The 22523-nt window shown below is 43.1% G+C and overlaps 1 protein-coding gene and 1 long non-coding RNA gene across 3 annotated transcripts in view; one reads left to right on the top strand and one right to left on the bottom strand.

Annotated features, from left to right (window-relative positions):
• Positions 1–4079: 4079 nt before the first annotated feature.
• LOC125459009 (uncharacterized) lies at positions 4080–16931 on the bottom strand. Its single transcript, XR_007248941.2, has 3 exons — positions 16752–16931; positions 9001–9299; positions 4080–4675 (listed from the first exon to the last, which is right to left on the bottom strand). It is a non-coding gene; the product is annotated as an uncharacterized LOC125459009 (long non-coding RNA).
• The window catches only part of prss12 (serine protease 12), a 145273-nt gene continuing 137929 nt past the window's right edge, over positions 15180–22523 (top strand). Inside the window, exon 1 of one of the 2 annotated variants that reach the window (XM_048544727.2) lies at positions 15180–15293. Coding sequence is in view for 1 of the 2 variants with exons in the window: in XM_048544635.2 (XP_048400592.1) it covers positions 16374–16713 (340 nt within the window). In the remaining variant the exon portion in view is untranslated. Of the gene's footprint in view, positions 15294–16072; positions 16714–22523 lie in introns of those variants that run through there. The other variant, XM_048544635.2, reaches the window with a different exon arrangement.

The following is a 22523-nucleotide window of genomic DNA, read 5'->3' as shown; positions in this document are numbered from 1 at the left end:
ACGGTTGACGAGATTGAATGAAGTACAGGTAAATCCTTGCAGGCATATCTGGGGCCTTGGATAGAGAGGAGGTAAACAAGCAGGTCTTACACCTTCTGTGATCATATAGGAAAGTGCCGTGGGGCTGTGGGGAGGTTTGGGGAATGAAGGAAGAGTGGACCAGGGTGTCCTGGAGGAAATGGCACCTCGGAATGCTGACAAGGGAGGAGTGGGGAGTGTGTGTCTGGCCTTGGCGTCTCATGAGAAGTGATGGAAAGGGCAGCTTACAATCCTTTAGATGCAGATTTGGTGGAGTGATAAATGAGGACCGGGGGGGGGGCCCTATCATTGTTGTGGGAGGGAAGAAATGAGGGAGAGGACCAAAGTGTGGGAGATGAATTAGACATAGCTAAGGGCCCTGGCAACCAAAGCAGTAATGAATCTTTGGTTAAGGAAAATGATGGACTTTTCTGAGGCCTCTCCCCCCCAACAACTCCTCACAACCTTGGAAGATGACATCATCAGAACAGATGCAATGGAGATGGAGAAATTTGGAAAATGGAATGGACTCCTTTCAGGGAGCAGGGTATGAGGATGTATAGTCAAGCTAACTGTGGGATTGATGAGTTTGTAGTAGATATTGATGGCCAGCCCATCCCAGAAACAAAAACAGAGGTATTGAGGAAGGGAAGGGATGTGTCAGAAATGGACCAAGTGAAGATGAGAGCAGGGTGGAAATTGGGAACGAAATTGATAAATTTTTCCAATGAGAGAGGAAAGCAGTGCTGATGATGTCATTGATGTATGGAGAAACAGTTATGGGTGGGGTCCAAATACAATTTGAATGATGAGTGTTCCACACACCCCAAAAGAGGAGTTCATAACTGCGGGCCCATGCAAGTATCTGAGGCCACCCCCTTCAACCTGAAGACATTGAGAAGAATTAAAGCAGAAGCTGTTCAAATGAGGATCTGCTTGGCCATGTGGGAGGGGGTGATGGTGGTAGTTGGTGAGGTCAGTTCAGGCCTTTTCTTCAGGAAGAAGCGGAGACCCCTGGGGACCATCCTGATGGGGGATACATCTGTAAAGGGATTGCACATCCATAGTGAAGAGGAGGTAGCTGGAACCCGCAAACTGGAAATTCTGAAACTGTCGTAAAGTGTCAGAAGAATCATGGAAGTAAGTGGGGAGGGAATGGACCAGGGGAGAAAAAAATCAAGTCCAGGTAGGAAGGAGAGGCAAAGAAATGGGCACGGAGATGAAGGTGATGGAAGGACGTCAATGTCAGGTCAAACCTAAAATCATTGAGGTGGGGGTACAGACGGATAAATTTAAGACCTTTGCTAAGTGCAGACAATTCAGCATCAGAGAGCAGAAGGTCAGAAGAGATTGTAAATATATGACAAGAGGTGATTTCAGGAGAAAGAATGGAAATTAGAGGTAAGGACAGGAAGGGAGCTTCAGAGGGGAGTGGGTATCTCCAAGTTATTGCAGCTTGTGTTCCTCAATGCCTGAAAGGAAGAGAAAATGTTTCTTGTTAGAATGTTGAATGAGTGGAGAATGAAGTGGAATTGGGGTGTAGGACAGCTCTGAGACAGTGTGAGGTTGTGCTGATAGAGAGAGATGTGGAGAGTGTGCATATGGTGACTCTTGGCACTGAGTGTGGATCTTAATATGCTGTGAGAGCAGTTGTGAGAGGAGTGTTGTACATCACAGAGATACCTATGACCCTGGATGGATTCAAAACACAAAGGAAGCAACTCCAGTTGGAATCCGTCTCGGGTGTGTCCGAGCCAGAGGCCTTCACTAAGGAATGAGATGTGGTTCTGGAAAACGAGTTTTGGCAAAATCTTTGCTAAACGCTTGGAGGGAAAATAAAAATAATGATGGTGAACAAGAAGAAAAGTAAGGAAAGGAATCTTATTGGAGGGAAGAGCATTGTTTCAAGGAGGGCATACCTGAAAGAGATACGGTAGTGAATTAAACATGAAGATAAAGCAAAGAACTGCAGGTGTTAGAGAGAAGACAGAGTAAATGTTCTCTCCACAGTTGCTGCCAGACCCGCTGAGCTTTGTCAGTACTGCTGTTTGTTGTTTCAGACCTCCAGCATCCATAGTTGTTTGCTTTATACTCATCAATTGAGCCCAGATAAACAAGATCAGCTGGAAACAGTAACTCAGTCCAGAGAATGACATGGAGGTGCCGGTGTTGGACTGGTGTGGACCAAGATCAGAGATCACACGATACCAGGTTATGGTTTATTTCAAAATACAAGCTTTTGAAGCCTGATGAAGGGGCTACACTCTGAAAGCTTATGTTTTCAAATAAACCTGTTGGAAAAGAATCTGGCGTTGTGTGATTTCTGACCTAGTCCAGAGAATGCTAGAGAACCACTTGATTGCATGTAGTCAAAACAATTGCAGTTCACCAATAATATTGGTTCCTAAACCAATTGGATAAACTAGGCTATGTATAGAATCTCGAAAAGTGAATGCTGTCATGAAAACAGGTTTGTACTCTATTCCACAGTTCAAAAACTGCATTGATAGGGTTGGCAATACCTTAATCCTTTCCAGGATTGAGCTGTTGAAGGGGTACTGAAAGGTGCCATTAAAATAATGTCAACTTTTGGCACATGGAATGCACTATACCAATGTCAGGTGATGCTATGTGGGCTAAAGAATGTCCTGGCAATATTCCAGAAGCTTACGAATCAAGACATGGCTGGAACTGGTAGGTATTCAGTGTATTTGGATGATGGTGTCTGTTACAGTAGCACTTGGGAAGAGTGTATAAGACAAATTAAAGAGTCTTTTAAGCAATTATAGTTGGCTGGTTCAGTGATAAATTTAGCCAAAAATGAATTCAACAAAGCAAGAGCGACTTAGTTGGGATGTGTTGTTAGATGAGGGCAGGTGTTGGCAAGGACAGCGAAAGTGAACACTTTTTGTAAAATGTCGATTCCTAAAGCTAATTGTGGAATTAAGAAGTGTTTATGCATATATGGATTTTGCTAGAATTTTGTGTGTAATTTCACTATGATTGCTGCACCTTTAATAAATTAATAAATAAACAAGCAAGTCTGATATTTTCAGCAGAATGCTACCTAGTACTGGAGAAGCTAAAGGCATTTTTAGTAAATGAACTAGTTTTGGACTGCTCCTGATTTTTCCGGACCTCTCAAAATAGCAATTGAGACCAGTGATCTGAGAGTAGGTGCTGTCTTGTTACAGAATGATGAGTTGGGAATAGTGGATCACTTCTCTAAGAAACGAAACTAGTATCAGAAGAAGCACCTTACCATGGGAAAAGAGATTGTGAATTGTTGTTAGCTATTCAGTGCTTGAAGTCTATATTGGACATGAGAGCAAGGATATGCTCATTTAGATCATAATCCATGAGCTTTCATTAAGTTTAAAAATCAGAGTCGTCGCCTTTTGTTGCAACTGTTTCCTGTACAGGTTGTTATACAGGGCGTTCTCCTGTAATGCATGTTCTGGCAATGTGAAATGGCTGTAATGTGATTGACGGATAGAGGAATGGTATTTGTAAAACATGAAATTTGTATTGGCTATTACACGATTCCAACATCGACATCACATGATTGGTCTGTGGGCTTTGTGGCGGCAAATCTGTGAGGTCACAGGCAAAGGAACTTGAGGAGATGGAGCACCTTCTAAGTGTCTGGATAGAAGAGCAAATTAAGATGTGATCTGGGACCACCTTTCTCCCCATAAAACAGCAAGTCATATTGTTTTATGAAGATCTGACTAAACAAGCCAAATATCCTGCAGATGTGCCTACCATTAGTGCTAGCAGTGGCTGGCTTGGTGGTTTTAAGAACCGCTCTGCTTTTCATTACATAGAGTTCTGTAGCGAAGCTGCAGGAGCACATGATAGCATTCTTGCCCATAGTACAAAGAAAATGAAGAAGTCTAAAACTTACATCAAATTTTCTTTATACTGGAAGTGAATGTCATCAACAACCTACATTCCTATGAATGAAGTGCACGTTCCATATCTTTTTATTGTTGATGTTTTTGAAAACATTTTTAGAAAGTATTGCAAGGAAAAAAATGTGGATTTCAAGATTCTCCTCATCCTGGATAATGCACCAAGCCATCCTTCCACCATTGGTGAGCTTTCTGAAAACATCAAAGTACTATTTCTACTCCAGAACACAAACTGTCTCCTTCAACCCATGGGCCAGGGTGCAATAGCAGCTGTTAAAGCTTATTATTTAAGGCTTACATTAAAGAGGATGATTGCAGCCACTGAGGAGAATAAGGACAACATTCTTCAATTTTGAAAGAGATTTAACATCATGAATGCAATAGACATTATCGTGGAGCCCTGGGATGATGTTAGTAAGGATTACTTGCATGAAGTTTGATGGAAGCTTCTCCCAGAATTTTTTCAAGATTTAAAAAGCTTTGATATGTCAGAGGAGCTCCCAAGAATCAAAAAACATTGTGTTGATCTTGCAAAGCAAGCTGGATTTGAAGAAGAGGAGAGTGAGGGCGTTGAATAACTGCTGGAGTCCCACTGTGAAGACTTCTCTACAGCTGATCTACAACAACTTGTCGTTGAGGGGAAAGTGGAAGCTGGAGATGGAGAAGATGAAGTCTAGGATGCAGCAGCATGAGATCTTTCCACTTCTGTTTTGCCTTTTATCCTGAGGGCAATTGAGAAGCATCTGCAATGATAACAGGACAATGATTACAATTCAGAATGCAGCAGGGCAGCAGTTCATGAAGTAAGATCTATTTTGGCAATTTATGAACTGCTTCTCGGTAACTAAGGAAAAAAACAAAGCAGCAAAAACTAGATGTCTTTCTTAAGCCAATCCCCAAAGAAATGGTCAGAAGGCCATGAACCACAGCCATCCAATTCTGGGTTAATTATTTTTTGCCCTGACCCTGCAACCACAACTGCACCTGAAGGTGGTGATGATGATGATGATGATGATGATGATGATGACAGCCCTCAGCCCCTGCATTGACAACAGAGCTACTTCCAGAACCTTCTCTCCCAACTTTACATTTTTCAAGACAAGGTAATAAATTTACTGCTGTTTCATTGTTACGTGTGAATTAAACATTTATTCAAACCGTGTTATCCTTTCTATTATGCTTTTGAGTGATTTTAGAATCATTTTGAGTGATTTTTTTTGGTCTGCCCCAAACCCCCTTTTCCTAAAGGCCGTGTTACTTCTATAGCGCAATTTTCGATAACGCGTCGCTTCAGAGGAATGCATTTATTGCATTATAGCTGAACCCCCTTCAGTGACAAATGGAGCATTTGTAATGAGATTGTAAGTGCTGCATGAGTATTGATGCCTTGTGCTCCTAGCCTCACATTACCTAAGAAAGACATTATTGCATTATGAGATCCTGTTAGCAAATACTCACTGTTCATGGTGAGAGGACTAAGTTCCATGCTCTGTGCAGCCCGTGACATCTTAGACCATAAGACCATGAGACATAGAAGAAGAATTAGATCATTCGGCCCATTATGTCTGCTCCATCATTCTATTATACCTGGTGTATTTCTCAACTCCATACTCCTGCCTTCTCCCTGCAACCTTTCTAATTCCCTTACTAATCAAGAACCTTTCTATCTCTGTCTTAAATACACTCTATGACTTGGCCCCCACAGCTTTCTGTGGCAGTGAGTCCCATATGATCACTACCCTCTAGCTGAAAAGATCCTTCCCCATCTTGCATCAGCTTTTTGCTTTGCGGCTGACTGGTGCCACATTTAAGATTATCTGTCATTACTTTTGCTTTGTAGAGATGCCTATCTTCAATTGGCAATAATGAATGACATAGTCAAGATTATAGCCAGCATTTGAACATCACACAGTTGGACACTGCAGGCATTTCACATTCATGATGCTATGATTGCAAATGATTTCAACCTGTAGCCTGCAAATGCCAGTTTAAGGGGCCTTAAAGGACCTTCCATTGCTGACTCGTGCATCCCGCATGTTGGAACAGAAGTAAAAACACTGAATCTGCCCGCTCCAGGTGTGGTCACTGCTATTGTCCATTTGCAGCTTGCATTTAGAAACCAAGCGAATATGGCAGGGAATGCAGATCACGCTTTGCACAGTTAAGTCCAAGACTCAGCCTGATAATCAACAATCCCCCGAATGTCCATGTCCGTTTATTCATGGCATTCCCTGGACTGCCCATGATGCTGATCCCCACTTGTTTTTCCCCGGAGCGTAGGAGGCTGAGGGGCTACCGCACAGAGATTTATGAAATCATGAGGCGCACAGATAAAGTGAATAACCAAAGTTATTTTTCCATGGGGTGCGGGAGTCCAAAACTAGAGGGCATACGTTTAAGGTGAGAGGGGAAATATTTAAAAGGGGCCTGAGGGGCAACTTTTTTCTAAGGAGGTGAAAAGTCAGTGAACGATAACAGAGTGAGTCAGTAGCCCTGAGATGCAGCCCTATCCAGCTCATGGGATGGGTGCCTGTTCCTGTGAGCATGTCCATGCAGTGTCATTGAACTTCAAAATGCTGGTGCACATCAAAGTGCAGCATGGTTGTGCAACAACATATCTGAAGTGGATCAGAGATGTGCCATGATGATGATGATGATGATGGGAGGCTGGTATGAGTCAGTTGCCAATTTCTGCGGACATGGCTCTGCACATGAAGTGTAGTCGGAGATATAGGTGCCAGGTTTCAATGATGGAGATGCAAGCAGTCAGATGGAGGCATAGAAATATTGAAGATAGGAGCAGGAGGAGGCCATTCAGCCCTTCAAGTCTACTCCACCATTCATCACGATTGTAGCTGATTGTCCAACTCAATAGCATAATCCTGCTTTCTCCCCATAACGTTTGATCCCATTAGCCCCAAGTTCTATATCTAGCCACCTCTTGAACACAGTCAATGTTTTGGCATCAACTACTTCCTGTGGTGATGAATTCCACAGACTCACCACTCTTTGGCTGAAGAAATGTCTCCTCATCTCCGTCCTAAATGGTCTACCCCAAATTCTCATACTGTGAGCCTTGGTTCTGCACAGTCCCACCATTGGGAACATCCTCCCTGCACCTACGCTGTCCAGCCCTGTTAGCCTTTTATAAGTCTCTGTGAGATTCCCCTCATTCATCTGAACAGCAGTGAAAAACAATCTTAGTCAATCTCTCCTCATATGTCACCAGATAACTGCTCTGACCTCCGTGTTGGGGATTATCACTATCTCATTTCCAATTTAATTGATGAAAATAGGCCTCTCACCACTGACCAGTGAGAATCCTGCCTTGTCAGCCAATACTTTTTTGAAAAATGGGGCTTCTTGCTTTTGACACTAAGAAGGTCCTGACTGGCCATCTAACTTGATTTTCCCAACATTCTCATCATTGCCCATACTGTTCAGGGCCTGAGAAGATTCTGCTGAAAGGTTATTTCTGCAGCGCAGCACTCACAGTATCACTGTCACAAGACTAACTTTTGAGTGCGATGTTGTCTGTAGTCAAATAACTTGCCGAAATTCACAGTTAAATCTCATATATAAATGATAGCTAATGTGACCAGATTCTGTAAGTCAGCAACTGACTGTGATTCTTCTCACTGTTGGATGCTTTCACAATTGGTACAGTTTAATGGAAGTTGTTTCCAATACTGTCCAAGCAACATTGTGAGCTGCTTCTGACACAGAGCATGTCTGCCAGACAGCACGCAATTGCTGTTTTGATTAGAAAGTCAATTCCTGGTGCAAGGAAGGTACAGAATTGTGTAGCTTCTGCTGAATTGCATCACCAGAGAATTGAGGGATCAGTACAAGCAACTCAGTTTATCCATACTACGCAGCGCATTTGTTTATTGCACATGAGGGAACATGCAAGTGACTAAAACATGTGTTTTGTACTCACAGAAGACACAACATGGAGCTGGAAGAAGACAGCAGGCTAGGCAGCAGCACAGGAGCAGGAAAGTTGACTTTTCATGGCTCAAAACGTTAACTTTCCTGCTCCTCTGATGCTGCCTGGCCTGCTGTGTTTCTCCAGCTCCACACTGTTTTATCTCTGACTCCAGCATCAGCAATTCTTACAATCTCTGTTTTGAATTCACACTTATGTTTTGTATGCTTAGTTTGTTTTGCTACTCTTTGTAGTGCTGAATGTTATATATGAGGTAGCAATATATTACTTGAGATGAACAACACCTCACCACTTAACAAAATTTATTAACTACATAGATTGTTTTCAGGGTTGGGTGTAGCATAGAGTGCATTCCTCTTGGCAAAATGTCTTGGGTTGGGCACAGGTTACACCTGTAGTTTGAGTGGGTTGAATACATGTCTATGCAATGTTTCGCTTTGGCAACACGTCTCTTATAATGAATAGTGAAAGTAGTAATTAGTGCCTGAAGCAAAGTTAAAAATTCTTGTTTGTAAAATAATAAAACTGTCATCTTACTAATTGACCATACTGAATGCAAGAGCAGCAACTTGTTTTATTATTTAGTACTTCTTACAGAGAAATAAAAAATGAATTTCACCACCTCAGGACCTCCCACAATGCTTTACAACCAATTAAGCACTTTTAAAAAAAAATATTTTCTACACACATAAGATCATGCCAGGAGCTGGAGCTCCTCAAGTCTGCTCTGCCAATCAATAAAATCATTGCTCATCTGATTGTTTCACATTCCTGCTGAACATTGATAACCTTTCACCCCTCTCTTATCAAGAGTGTTTCCAGCTCTGCTTTAAAAGTATTGAAAGACTCTGCTTTCTTTTGTGGGAGATTCCAAAGATTCACAGCACTTGATGAGAAAGCAAAACTCTCCTCTGTCAGCCATGCCTGTTTTTCTTTAATCCTCAGTTCTATATTCTTCACAGGAGGAAACAGTTTTTCCACACGCACCCTGTTAAGACCCTCAGGGGTTTGCATGTTTTAATCAGGTTGTCTCCTACTCTTTGAAACTGGTGGTCACAAGCCTGGCCTGTCCAAATTTTCCTCATAGGCAGTTCTGGGGTTTAGTCTCTGAAACCTTACCTGAACTTCATGGGACGTGGACTCAGTGGCTTATTGCCCGTCCTGAATTATCTTGGAGAAGGTGGAGTTGAGCTGTGTTCTTGAACCAGACTCCATGTGATGGAGGCAGACACGGTATTGTCAGGAACAGTGTTCCAGGACATTGACCAGTCAGGAAGGTGTGTGACTTGGAAGGGAAGTTGCAGGTGATCGTGTTTCCATGCATCTATTGCCTTTGTCCTTCCGGGTGGTAGCAGCTGTAGGATTGGAAGATGTTATCAAAGGATATTGGTGAGCTACTTCCTTTTGAAGCGTTGTCACTATGGTAATGAAAGAAAGGCTTAGCCAATTTGTGCACTGCAAAATACCAAAAACAGTAACGAAATAACTGACCTTTTAATGTCTTTCAGTTGAAGGATAAATATCAACAAGATTACCAGCGAGAACTTTCCAACTCTTAGAAATGCTCTTCTAAAATCTTTGAGACAATGAAATTGGCCTCCATTTGAGCACTCACCCAAGTGATATCCTCGCCAATAATGGACCCAGTTAGACCAGTTAGTGAAGGGTATGGTAGAGATTAATACCAATAGCACCAATTCAAACCTCATTCTGGCTATCAAACTTTGTAGTTTCAGAAGCCATGATCAACCACCCTATTGCAGAGAAGGGTGTAAAAGGAGATATAGTCTTATATTGATTAGCCACTGCCATTTTCAAGCTATGCAGAACCCATGGACTGTTATTACAGCTGTTATCATGTGAAAGGAGCAGGAGGGTGGGGCAGTAGCATGCATCCATACTCCACTATAATCAAATACATTAGTGTAGATTTAGTTGTAAAATGTTTGATCTTTGAAATCACTTACAGCTTGGACATATTCAAACAGTGAGAATTCTACTGCTATTAAACCAACTCTAAAAGTGAAATGTTCCCTCAATACTCCATGCGAGTGTCAGCCTGAATTTCAAGCTCAGATTCTTCCCATGAGAACTGTTGTCATCACTTAATTCAAACATGAAGCTCTGAGCTAAAAAGCTAATTCTAAATAAGCCAGAAGAAGCTTGGAGTGCTTTGCAATGGGAGGAATTGAGTAGGTGAACAGCTAATTTGGGAATAGGGATGCTGAAATTGCTTCTGAAGATAATGCACAAGCAGAAGATTCAACAAGAGATTTTTGAAACCAGAGAAGGGGATGATAGAACAGAAGGGAGTGACTTGTGATTTCAGAAATGGAATGAAAAAGCAAAACAAATTGGCCACAATGATAAACTGTAGGGGAGAAGCACAGTGTTAGTGTCTTGGGTGTGTGCAAGCAGGTGGGACAGGATAAGATTATTTAAGGTACTAAGAATATAGAACATAGAACGTTGCAGCGCCCTTCAGCCCTCGATGTTGTGCCGACCTGTGAAACCAATCTGAAGCCCATCCAACCTAAACTATTCCATTATCATCCACATGTTTATCCAATGACCAATTAAATGCCTTTATGTTGGCGAGTCTACCACTGTTGCAGGCAGGGCATTTCACATCCTTACTCGTCTCTGAATAAAGAATCTACCTCTAACATCTGTCCTATATTCATCACCCCTCAATTTAAGGCTATGTCCTCTCGTGCTAGCCATCTCCATCTGAGGAAAAAGATTCTCTTGTCCACCCTATCTAATCCTCAATCATCTCTATTAAATCACCTCTTAACCTTCTTGTCTCTAATGAAAACAGCTTCAAGTCTCTCATCCTTTCCTCATAAAACCTTCCCTCCATACCAGGCAACATCCTGGTAAATCTCCCCTGCACCCTTTCCAATGCTTCCACATCCTTCCTCTAAAGCGGCAACCAGAACTATACGCAATACTCCAAGTGTGGCCGCACCAGAATTTTGTACAGCTGCAACATGACCTCATGGCTCCAAAACTCAATCCTCTATCCATAAATCCTAACACATCTTACGCCTTCTTAACAACCCTGTCAATCTGGGTGGCAACTTGCAGGGATCTATGCACATGGACACCGAGATCTCTCTGCTCACCTACACTACCAAGAATCTTAGCATTAGCCCAGTACTCTGTATTCCTGTTACTCCTTCCAAAGTGAGTCACCTCACAATTTTCCACATTAAACTCCATTTGCCACCTCTCAGCTCAGCTCTGCAACTTATCTATGTCCCTCTGTAACCTGCAACATCCTTCCACACTATCCACAACTCCACAGACTTTATTGTCATCCTCAAATTTACTAACCCATCCTTCTACACACTCATCCAGGTCATTTATAATAATGACAAACAGCAATGGTCCCAAAACAGATCCTTGCGGTACACCACTAGTAACTGAACTCTAGGATGAACATTTCCCATCAACCACCACCCTCTGTCTTCTGACAGCTAGCCAGTTTCGGATCCAAACTGATACGTTGCCCTCAATCTCATGCCTCTGCGTTTTTTGCAATAGCCTACCATGGGGAGCCTTATCAAATGCTTTACTGAAATCCATATACACCACATCAACTGCTTTACCCTCATCCACCTGTTTGGTCACCTTCTGAAAGAACTCAATAAGGTTTGTGAGGAACGACCTACCCTTCACAAAACCATGTTGACTATCCCTAATCACATTATTCCTTTCTAGATGATTATAAATCCTATCTCTTATAATCCTTTCCAACATTTTACCACAATCAAAGTAAGGCTCACTGGTCTGTAATTACAAGGGTTGTCTCTACTCCCCTTCTTGTACAAGGGGACCACATTTGCTATCCACCAGTCATCTGGCACTATTCCTGTAGACAATGACGACATAAAGATCAAAGCCAAAGGCTCTGCAATCTTCTCCCTAGCTTCCCAGAGAATCCTAGGATAAATCCCATCCAGCCCAGGGGACTTATCTATTTTCACACTTTCCAGAATTGCTAACACCTCCTCCTTGGGAACCTCAGTCCCGTCTAGTCTAATAGTCTGCATCTCAGCATTGTCCTGGACAACACTGTCTTTTTCCTCTGTGAATACTGACGAAAAATACTCATGTAGCGCCTCCCCTATCTCTTTGGACTCCACCCCCAACTTCCCACCACTGAAGTTGACTGGCCCTAATCTTACTCTAGTCATTCTTCAATACCTGACATACCAATAGAAAGCTTTAGAGTTCTCCTTGATCCTACCTGCCAAAGACTTCTTATGTCCCCTCCTGGCTCTTCTTAGATCTCTCTTTAGGTACTTCCGAGCTAACTTGTAACTCTCAAGCACCCTAACTGAGCCTTCATGCCTCATCTTTACATAAGCCCCCTTCTTCCTCTTGACAAGAGATTCAACTTCTATAGTAAACCACGGTTCCCTCGCTTGACCACTTTCTCCCTGCCTGACAGGTACATACTTATCAAGGACACGCAGTAGCTGTTCCTTGAACAAGCTCCACATTTCAATTGTGCCCAGCACCTGCAGTTTCCTTCCCCATCCTGTGCATCCTAAATCTTTCCTAATTGCCTCATAATTGCCTTTTCCCCAGCTTTAACTCTTGCCCTGCGGTATACACCTATCCCTTTCCATCGCTAAAATAAACATAACCGAATTGTGGTCACTATCACCAAAGTGTTCACCTGCCTTCAAATCTAACACCTGACCTGGTTCATTACTCAGTACCAAATCCAATGTGGCCTCGCCTTTTGTTGTCCTATCTACATACTGTGTCAGGAAACCCTCCTGCACACATTGGACAAAAACTGATTCATCTAAAGTACTCAAACAATAGCATTTCCAGTCACTATCTGGAAAGTTAAAGCCCCCATAACAACTACCCTGTTACTTTTGCTCCTATCCTGAATCATCTTTGCAATCCATTCCTCTGTATCTCTGGAACTTTTCGGAGGCCTATAGAAAACTCCCAACAAAGTGACCTCTCCTTTCCTGTTTCTAACCTCAGCCCATACCACCTCAGTAGACGAGTCCTCATCAAACGTCCTTTCTACCACCGTAATACTGTCCTTGACTAACAATGCCACACCTTCCCCCTTTTTTACCACCTTCCCTGATCTTACTGAAATGTCTCAACCCCAGAACCTGCAACAACCATTCCTGTCCCTGCTCTATCCATGTCTCCAAAATGGCCACAACATCGAAGTCCCAGGTACCAACCCATGCTGCAGGTTCACCCACTTTATTCCGGATGCTCCTGGTGTTGAAGTAGACACACTTCAATCCACCTTCCTGCCTGCCAGTGCATTCCTGAGACCTTGAAACCTTGTTCTTGACCTCACTACTTTCAACCTCCTGTAGACTGGAGCTACAACTCAGGTTCCTGTCCCCCTGCTGAATTAGTTTAAACCCTCCCAAACTCATACAGTGCATTGAAAACAGAAGATCAGAATCTTGAACTTCTCAATCAGTCTGTTTCTGCCGTTTGGGGGTGAAAAGGTAATGGAAGTGTGGCATTTAGAGTGATGAGGGTTTGATTCATCATTCCCCACTTTCCAACTGTGACAAAATAACACTGGTCAGTTTTACTATAAATCCATAGCTAAAATAGATCGTTCTATTTGGTTACACAGACATTGCTGCAAAGGAGAGAATCACAGAATCGCAGAACTGTTATGGTACAGATGGAGACCATTCAGCCCATTATGTCAGCACTGGCTCTCTGTGTGAAGATTATGGTCTGTGCCTTGTCCCTGGTTCTGAGGTTTGATCCCTACGGCTCTGTATGTTTATTTTCCCTCATGTGGTAAATTCAAGTTTCTTTTTTAAATCATTTATCATCTTCATTTCCAACATCTGGGCTGGCGAAAAAAAGTGGCAGAGGCCTGAGCAGATCAGCCGTGATCTTACTGAATGGAGGGTAAGTGTTTTAAACACAGATCTCCATTTCTAATCTCAGATTGTGATACCATATCATGTGCCTGTATTTTTAGTTTGGGAAGAATGTAAACCAAACTTGGCTAGTTAACAAAGTGTGAAGCTGGATGAACACAGCAGGCCAAGCAGCATCTCAGGAGCACAAAAGCTGACGTTTCGGGCCTAGACCCTACATCAGAGAGGGGGATGGGGAGAGGGTTCTGGAATAAATAGGGAGAGAGGGGGAGACGGACTGGAGATGGAGAGAAAAGAAGATAGGTGGAGAGGAGAGTATAGGTGGGGAGGTAGGGAGGGGATAGGTCAGTCCAGGGAAGATGGACAGGTCACGGAGACTGGATGAGGTGGTAGGTAGGAAATGGAGGTGCAGCTTGAGGTGGGAGGAGGGGATGGGTGAGAGGAAGAACAGGTTAGGGAAGCGGAGACAGGCTGGGCTGGTTTTGGGATGCAGTGGGGGGAGGGGGGTGAGCTGGGCTGGCTTTGGGATGCAGTAGGGGAAGGGGAGATTTTGAAGCTTGTGAAGTCCACATTGATACCATTGGGCTGCAGGGTTCCCAAACGGAATATGAGTTGCTGTTCCTGCAACCTTCGGGTGGCATCATTGTGGCACTGCAGGAGGCCCATGATGGACGTCGTCTGAGGAATGGGAGGGGGAGTGGAAATGGTTCGCGACTGGGAGGTGCAGTTGTTTGTTGCGAACCGAGCGGAGGTGTTCTGGCTGAGTGAAGTCTGTCACCTTTATTGTAAATCATGCTTCTCTTCAGGCAAAGGCGTGAGATCTGCCTTCAGACTGGAGAACTGCGGAAATAACAATGGCACCTCCCAGACTAACTGCTACTGGCTGCTTTCTCTTCGTATTCTTAATACTGAAGCTCCGTTCAGCAAAGCCTATCTCCTGCTGCGCACAACTGTTCTCAACTCGGCCCTTTCATTACTTTAAGAAATGAAAATCTGGAACCCTGCTCCAAGACACTGCTGATGCAAGGTCAACTGAAAATTTCACGCCTGAGATTGCAACTTTTTTGTTTTGTTAGCTTAGACTATCAGGAGCTGATACAGACAAGACGGGTAAATTGCGTTGTCATCGAATTGAATGGTGAAATTGGCTTGTGAATTTGAAAAGCCCATGCTTTCTTATGTTCCCATAAATACTGCTTGTGCACACTGTAATAGAGCAATTCCTGGTATAATAAAAATATTCAGTCATTAGCACCTCCAAAACTATTTATATCTGACTGTCAACATCTCAAGTCAATCACTTCTGATTACAAAGAGGGCGGAATATATAGGTCCATTCTTTTCCTTCGCTTACACAAAAATAACTCTTGTTTACTCAGTTATAAATAGTACTACTGAATTGCCCGAAACAATTGGGCGCGCTGGAAGAAAAACTATTACCTTAGAAAGAGATGACCTGTCATTTGACATGTGAAGAGCATTTATATTAATAGGCAGCAGGAACACCTAGACACTGTGAGTTACTTTATTCGTTTATTCTGATTAATAGACGCTACCAGAATGTATTTTTGCCGAGTGTTGACCCTCTGGTAACTGATCAGATCTGTATGTGTAATATTGACCCGAACTCGGCTCAGTGAGCAGTCCAGCAGTACAGAGCGGTCAGCGTTGCTTAGTAATGTGAGTGTACTAGATTCAATTGTGAAGAGCTCGCGGGAAAAAAAAGAGACCACTTTGAACAAAGAAAGCTTGAAAGGAACAGACAGGTCCTTTTGTCCCTTTGTAAATTGCATTGTTTTATGAGACTTATAAAATGTTAACGGCTTTTAAGACGGTGCAGTTGGAAGTAAGTCTGGAGTGCGCTGTTTTACCTTGATAACAGTTCTCTTCTGCAAAGTAGATATTCTAATACACTCACAACCAGACAACCCCGGGAGATCAAGGCATCAGTATTATCTTTGCCAGTCACAAAAAGAATATTGTCCTTAGTCGGGAAATTTCTGCCACTTTTCAATGTTCTACTGTCCAGTGAAACTTCTTGGTTGGTGGCTGGGGACACGTTTTCGTTCGCTGTCCTGCAGGACTGCAGCTCGTCCCAGTATGAAAATCTTTACACTTGAAAACCTGGTCAGATAGCTGAAGGCGGGGCCACAAACGGGAGAACAGCCCCCTTTTAATGTTAGCTCCCAACCGCCCTCACCCAACCCGCCCCCCCCCAAAAAAAACAAAACTCGACCCTTTTGGCAAGATCCTGGAAATCTCACCGACTGTGTGAAAACAAAACACAACTTCCCTGCAATCTGTCTCATCCTTTCTCACGCATAAGGTCCCCTCCCCTCCCGTCTGCCGCTGTCAGTGTCACTTCAGGCGGAGGGAACATGTTATTGAGCCAGTGCTTCAATGTTGACAGGTCTGGTAGCACTTGGCTGGGTCACTTCTCTCGAGTGGTGTTATTTCCTCTCCTATTTCTCAGCACCTCTCTCTCTTTCACACACACACGCACATATTTATAACGGTGTTTAATCAGCCATTCCTCAGAAAGCCCGCCTTCCCTATCGAACCTCTTCTCCCATTCTGGGGGATGGATGGTGCAGGATGGAGCTGGCCATGAGGACCACGGGCAGTATACTAGCTGTAGCTGCTCTCCTGGCCAGTAGCGGGCTCTGGCGCTTGGGTAGCCCGGCTCGCTCGGCCAGCGCCCCCGGCGGCTGCCTGCGAGGCACCTTGGCTGACTCGAAACGGCCTCACGGTGTCACCGAGTCCGGCCACAGGTGCCTACACTGGAGCCGGATCCCCAAGATCGCCGAGAGGTTCCCTAACAAAGGGCTGGGAGATCACAACTTCTGCCGTAATCCCGACGGACGGAGGAAACCCTGGTGCTTTATCAGAAATCAGCGCGGACGGATCGACTGGGCTTATTGCAACTGCAGACACGGTGGGTATCTGCACATTGAAACAAGGTGAGAAACTCACTTTCAAAAACTGCTTCCCGGACAGTGTGAGTCACTGAAATGTGCGCTGACACAGCGAAGCTGTTTCGAGTAGATTATTCCCAATGGACAGAGATGGGCACGTTCACATTGTTAAGGCGTCTTGTGTAATTTGGAATAGCTGACACCAGTGGTGGGTGAAGATGAGCCATAACCCGTTCAGATGGTTTACATCCCGCTGTAAAGCTAACACCTGCGAGCAGTCACTGACAATACACAAAGGGAACATAATAGACTCGTGTCAGCCCCACGGGACCCATAAAAATACTTGGACATAGATAAGCGCCTTTTCTCGGTTTGCTAATGAAGTGTGGCTCTTAGCAAGGCAGTTGCGCGCTAAGCTATAATCTTTTCAAGTTACTTGCTGCTTGGACTGATTTTGGAGCTTTTTTTTCATAATCGCCGGTCAGTCAGAGGTATTGCTGGTTGCGATTTAATGGTACTTCTCAGAAAAGTGTTTCTCAGTCTTGAGATATCCAGTAATTTCTATCAAAACAGATTTCATTTTCTCCAGAAAAAAATGCGGATTGAGCAAATTCCTGTTTAATGTTAGTGGTAATCCTAGAAAATGAAATGTTCGCTCTTAATAGAAGCTATTAGCAGTTAGAATTGATTATAAAATATGCAAAATATTTATAAAAGAAACCAAGTTTCCGTTTATAGAACTTAATCGTGACTTACTTTTTAAAAGTAACATTAGGTTGTTCAAATGGAATGTGTCTTTGGCAGAACCTCATTTGTACCGTTTATAAATGCTATTTGGGCATGTATAGTATTTCTGACCAGACCTTTGGCCCTATAACCTGGTGCTGGTAGTTTGCTATCTTTTCTTCACACAGAAATCTATTCCTATCGTCTATTTAGTCATTTTTATTGTCTCAAATGCTTGAACATTAAATGTCAGCAAATACACAGAGAGCTTAAAATGACTGTCTTCTGTTTGAAAGCACTTTTAAAAGAATCTCTTCATTTTCTCAGACTTACTTTCTCCGAATTACGTTGCTCACGATCTGTGTTTGTGATCAAACCCACATAGGCATAAAGGGCAGTTGCCCATTATCTTACAAGATAAGGTGGCAGGGGATTCTTCTGTCAGTTGTACTATCCCATAAGCTTTATATAGAATGCCCAGCACAGAGCAAATCACTCAAAGCTGGTCCATGCCTGTCTTTATGCTCCACATAAACCTCTTTACATACCCTTTCATCCTATACAAATGACTCTTGATTCCTTTACCCTGCATGTGTTTTTCCAGCTTCCTTTTAAATGTATCCTGTTATTCACTTTAACAACTCGATTTGAGAACAAATTCCACAGACACTCCCTGTGCAAAATGCATGATCACAAATTCCCAATTGGACTTGTTTGTGCCTGTTTTATATTTATTGCCTTTGGCTGTGCTGAGTCAGCTCTATTTTACCATGCAACTCCAAGTACTCCACAATTTTGTCTTTAATAATGGATTCTAAAATCTTACCCATGACCAAGGTCAGGCTAACTGGTCTATAGTTTTCTGCATCCTGCCTCCCTCCGTTCTTCAACAGGGGTGTTACATTAGCCATTTCTCACTCCTCTGGAACCCACCAGACAACAACGATTTTTGAGAGATCACCACTGATGCCTCTACAATGGCCCCAGCTATCTCCTTTGGGAGTAGCCCATCCGGTCAGGGTGATTTCTCCACCTTCAGACCTTTCAGCTCCCCAGCACCGTCTCTTTTGAGATGGGCACTATACGCACCACTGCACCCTGACTGTCTTGAAGTTCTGGATGAGACACATTTCCTCCATCAATCCTTCTTAAGCGGTGTCATCTTTTCTATAGAAACATTCCTGATATTTAATTCATCTGAGCTCTAGTATTTGTATCCTTGTGAATTTTGTTTAAATCTCTTTCAGTTCTTCTTTCTCCTTTGCGCAATATTGAGATGATCTGTGCTCAATGCCTCTCACGTCAATTAGCCAAGGTCCTATATAAATTAAGATAACATCTCTGCTTGTCAATTCTATCCCTCTAACAATGAATCCAGTTTGATTGCCCATTCTAATTTTATTGCTGTAAGTTTTATTTCTAGTGAATTGTGCACCTGTACCCTGAGATCCCTTTGCTCTTCTGCCCCACTTATGATTGGTTGATTGATTTATTGTTGCCACGTGTACCAAGATACAATGAAAAGTGGTGTTTTGCATGGTCTACAGGCAGATTGTACCATACTAAGTGCATCAGGATAACAGAACAGAATGCAGAATACAATGAGTTTTGAAATGATTTGTAGCTCAGGTTGAGGTTCTGGATGTGAGTTTGCTCGCTGAGCTGGAAGGTTAGTTTTCAGACGTTTCGTCACCATTCTAGGTAACATCATCAGTGAGCCTCCGACGAAGCGCTGGTGTTATGTCCCGCTTTCTATTTATCTGGTTAGGTTTCCTTGGGTTGGTGATGTCATTTCCTGTTCTTTTTCTCATGGGATGGTAGATTGGCTCCAAGTCAATGTGTTTGTTGATGGAATTCCGGTCATGTCGTTTTCTGGCAGGAAGCTAGCCACCAGGATACATGAACATCAACTAGCCACAAAACAACATGACCCACTATCACTAGTATCCTTACATACAGATAAGGAAGGACACCACTTTGATTGGGACAACACATCCATCCTAGGACAAGCCAAACAGAGACATGCACGAGAATTCCTAGAAGCATGGCATTCCAACCGGAATTCCATCAACAAACACATTGACTTGGAGCCAATCTACCATCCCCTGAGAAAAAGAACAGGAAATGACATCACCAACCCAAGGAAACCTAACCAGATAAATAGAAAGCGGGACATAACACCAGCGCTTCGTCGGAGGCTCACTGATGATGTTACCTAGAATGGTGACGAAACGTCTGAAAACTAACCTTCCAGCTCAGCGAGCAAACTCACATCCAGCAGAATACAGTGTTGTGCTTGCAGCAAAGGTGCAGAGAGGGAGATCAGAATTGAGAGGTCCATTCAAAAACCTGATAACAGCAGTGAAGAAGCTATTCTTGAATCTGTTCATATGTGTATTCAAACTTTTATATCTTCTGCCCAATGGAATAGTGTAGAAGAGAGTATAACTAAGGTGGGAGGAACCTTGGAATATGTTGGTTATTTTTCTGAGTTAGTGGAAGGTTTGGATGGAGTCAATGGATGGAAGGCTGATTTGCGTGATGGACTGGGCTATGTTAATGACTCTCTGTAGTTCCTTGTGTTGGAAGGAGCAGTTGTGCTGCCACACAGCGATGCATCCAGATGAGATGCATTTAAGATGATAGGAGGGTAATTTTAACGCCAATCCCCAAACACCCCATGCATGTTAATTTGGAGTCAGTGAGAGGTTAAAGTGTTAGAAATGTGACCCAAACTCACCTGGAATCACTCTATTTCTAGTGTATATGTGACATGGGGAAAACAACCAATTTACTGTCAAACGATGAATCAACTGTTGCAAGAGAAAGTGTTAAAAGTTGGAACTTTTAAGGAGACTGCATCCACCTATTTTTGCTGTATATTTTTGGCCCATGTTGGCAATTTTCTCATTGTTAGCAGTGAAGTATGAGTGGGTCATAACGTGGGCACTAATGGAAGGAGACATGAAAGAGTGGCTCAGTATGCTTCCACTTTTCATTTGTGACCTCCTTTTCACATTATACCCCATGTCGTCCCCCACATTCTCCTGGTTGAGTCTACACCTCCACGGGTACACGTAGAACAGATCTTGGTGGAGCCAGAGCAAGAGAACATAGCATGCTAAAGGCCAAGGTGCTGCACTATAAAGAAGTGCTGTACACGTTGTTTAGCTCAGTTGATTGGATTGCTAGAATGTAATGTAGAATAGCACCAACCATTCAGACTTAATCCCCATATAGGTAATGGGGTGCCTCCTCACTTCGCCACATTGCCATACCATTGCTTCAGCCATGACAGGCAACACTTGGACAATGTCAACACTATGTGGAGATTTGGAGACAGTTTTTTGTATGTATGTGTGTGTGTGTGTGTGTGTGTGTGTGTGTGTGTGTGTGTGTGTGTGTGTGTTGGGGGATGATGGGGAGGTGATACAGCGGTGGTGCGTGTTGGTTTGGAGAGAAAGAAAGTGCTGTAAAGAGGAAAATTATTTGCACTCGAATTTGTATATGGTGTGCTACACAATGTTATGGTCACTAAGATTCTCTTTCATTTATAAAATGTTTGAATATTATTTCTTTCCACCACTTTCCCATGTTCCATTTTGCCTCCTGGCAGCCAGATGTCTTTTCACTTGTGGTTAATGGTAAGAAAATAGTTAATATTAAGCAAAAAGGTACTGTAATTGTTGGGATGCTTGGTTAATTGCAGGGTTGTTTTCAGTTGTGGGGCAGGGGCATAGGGGGAGCGGCTTTGCTTGTGGCCGTTGGAATTAAGTGAGCTTCTCAATAACAAAGGCTCCTCAGATATTCCAGGTGGTATTATGCATCACTGCGGGTGCCTCAGCTGCTTCACATTGTTTCTTTTCTGCCTCAGAATCACCTGGAGAAGCGCTGGACTCTGTAGTTACAAGACTAAGTGCTGTGCAGCGTTGCGCAGATTGTAACACATGGATAACTTGTTAATGATATATATATGGCTGATTAATGGCTCATTTTGTACTAGACTGAAATCTTATTATTTGGTTAATCAAAGGAGCCATCAGCTGTATTTTAAATCAGTAACTCCGTCATCAGGGAACCAATTGATGAACTTGATTACCAGTGCAAGAGTTCTAAGGGGATGGACTAACACATGCCAAAACAGCACAGCTGAAATCCGGACATCTTGTGCACACTTGCATTTGCACCTTTTTATTCTTTGCTCAACACTGCCAATGATAGAACATAAATGAATATTGCTGGATGCACTGGAGGTGCCTTAATTGGTATATGCATGCCAAGTGTCTGCAAACCAGAGGTGCTACAAGGAAAAACCAAATGGGCAAACTGCAGTGAGATGTAATTGACTAATTTAGAAAACAAACTTCTTTTAAAACTAATTTAGGCCATTAACTGCAAGATTCTGCAGTATATTTGGCAGGGCACTGGAAGGACTCAAATAGATAACAGAGTTAAGATGGTGACTTTGACAGCCACTGGTGAAACGTGGCCTCAATATTCATATCACAACAAATTTGGATCAGGTGGCTGCAAACATCTACCAATTTCTGAGTCTCCTGGGACTCCTGTGTTTCAACATGTTACAGAAGATTATTCTCTCCCTGTCGCCCTTGAGTTGTGGATAAGGTTTCCTGCAGGCTGCACCTTCGTTTTGTCAAGCTGCAGATTTCTGAGGGATAAATTGGTGCTGCTCCTGCTTGTGCTGCTGACTCATGTCTCGATCATCTTGCATCTCATCAGTAGAAATTATACAGCATTAGTGGCATTCATGCTAATCTGACAGAACAAAATAAGGGGTAGATGAAGAGAAACTTGACTCAGAGGATTGTGGATCCTTTGGATCTTTGTCATGCAGTGGGCTGTGGATAATAGTCGTTGAGTACATTGAAGGGTAAGATGGATAGATGTTTGGTCTTCCAGGGAAAGAAGGGAAAAGAAAAGTGAATGAGCAAATGGAATTAGGGCCAAGGTCAACCATGATCTTATTAAAAGTAACAGCAAGATCAAGAGGGGCTGTGTGCTCTATTTCTGCTATGTTCGAATCAGCAAGAGCATAAGAAAATAGCAACATGAGTAAGTCATTCTGCTCCATGGGCCTGCTCTG

The sequence above is a fragment of the Stegostoma tigrinum genome, chromosome 1 (genome assembly GCF_030684315.1).
Source record: "Stegostoma tigrinum isolate sSteTig4 chromosome 1, sSteTig4.hap1, whole genome shotgun sequence".
Taxonomy (NCBI): domain Eukaryota; kingdom Metazoa; phylum Chordata; class Chondrichthyes; order Orectolobiformes; family Stegostomatidae; genus Stegostoma; species Stegostoma tigrinum.
This window is presented reverse-complemented; position numbering and strand designations above follow the sequence as displayed.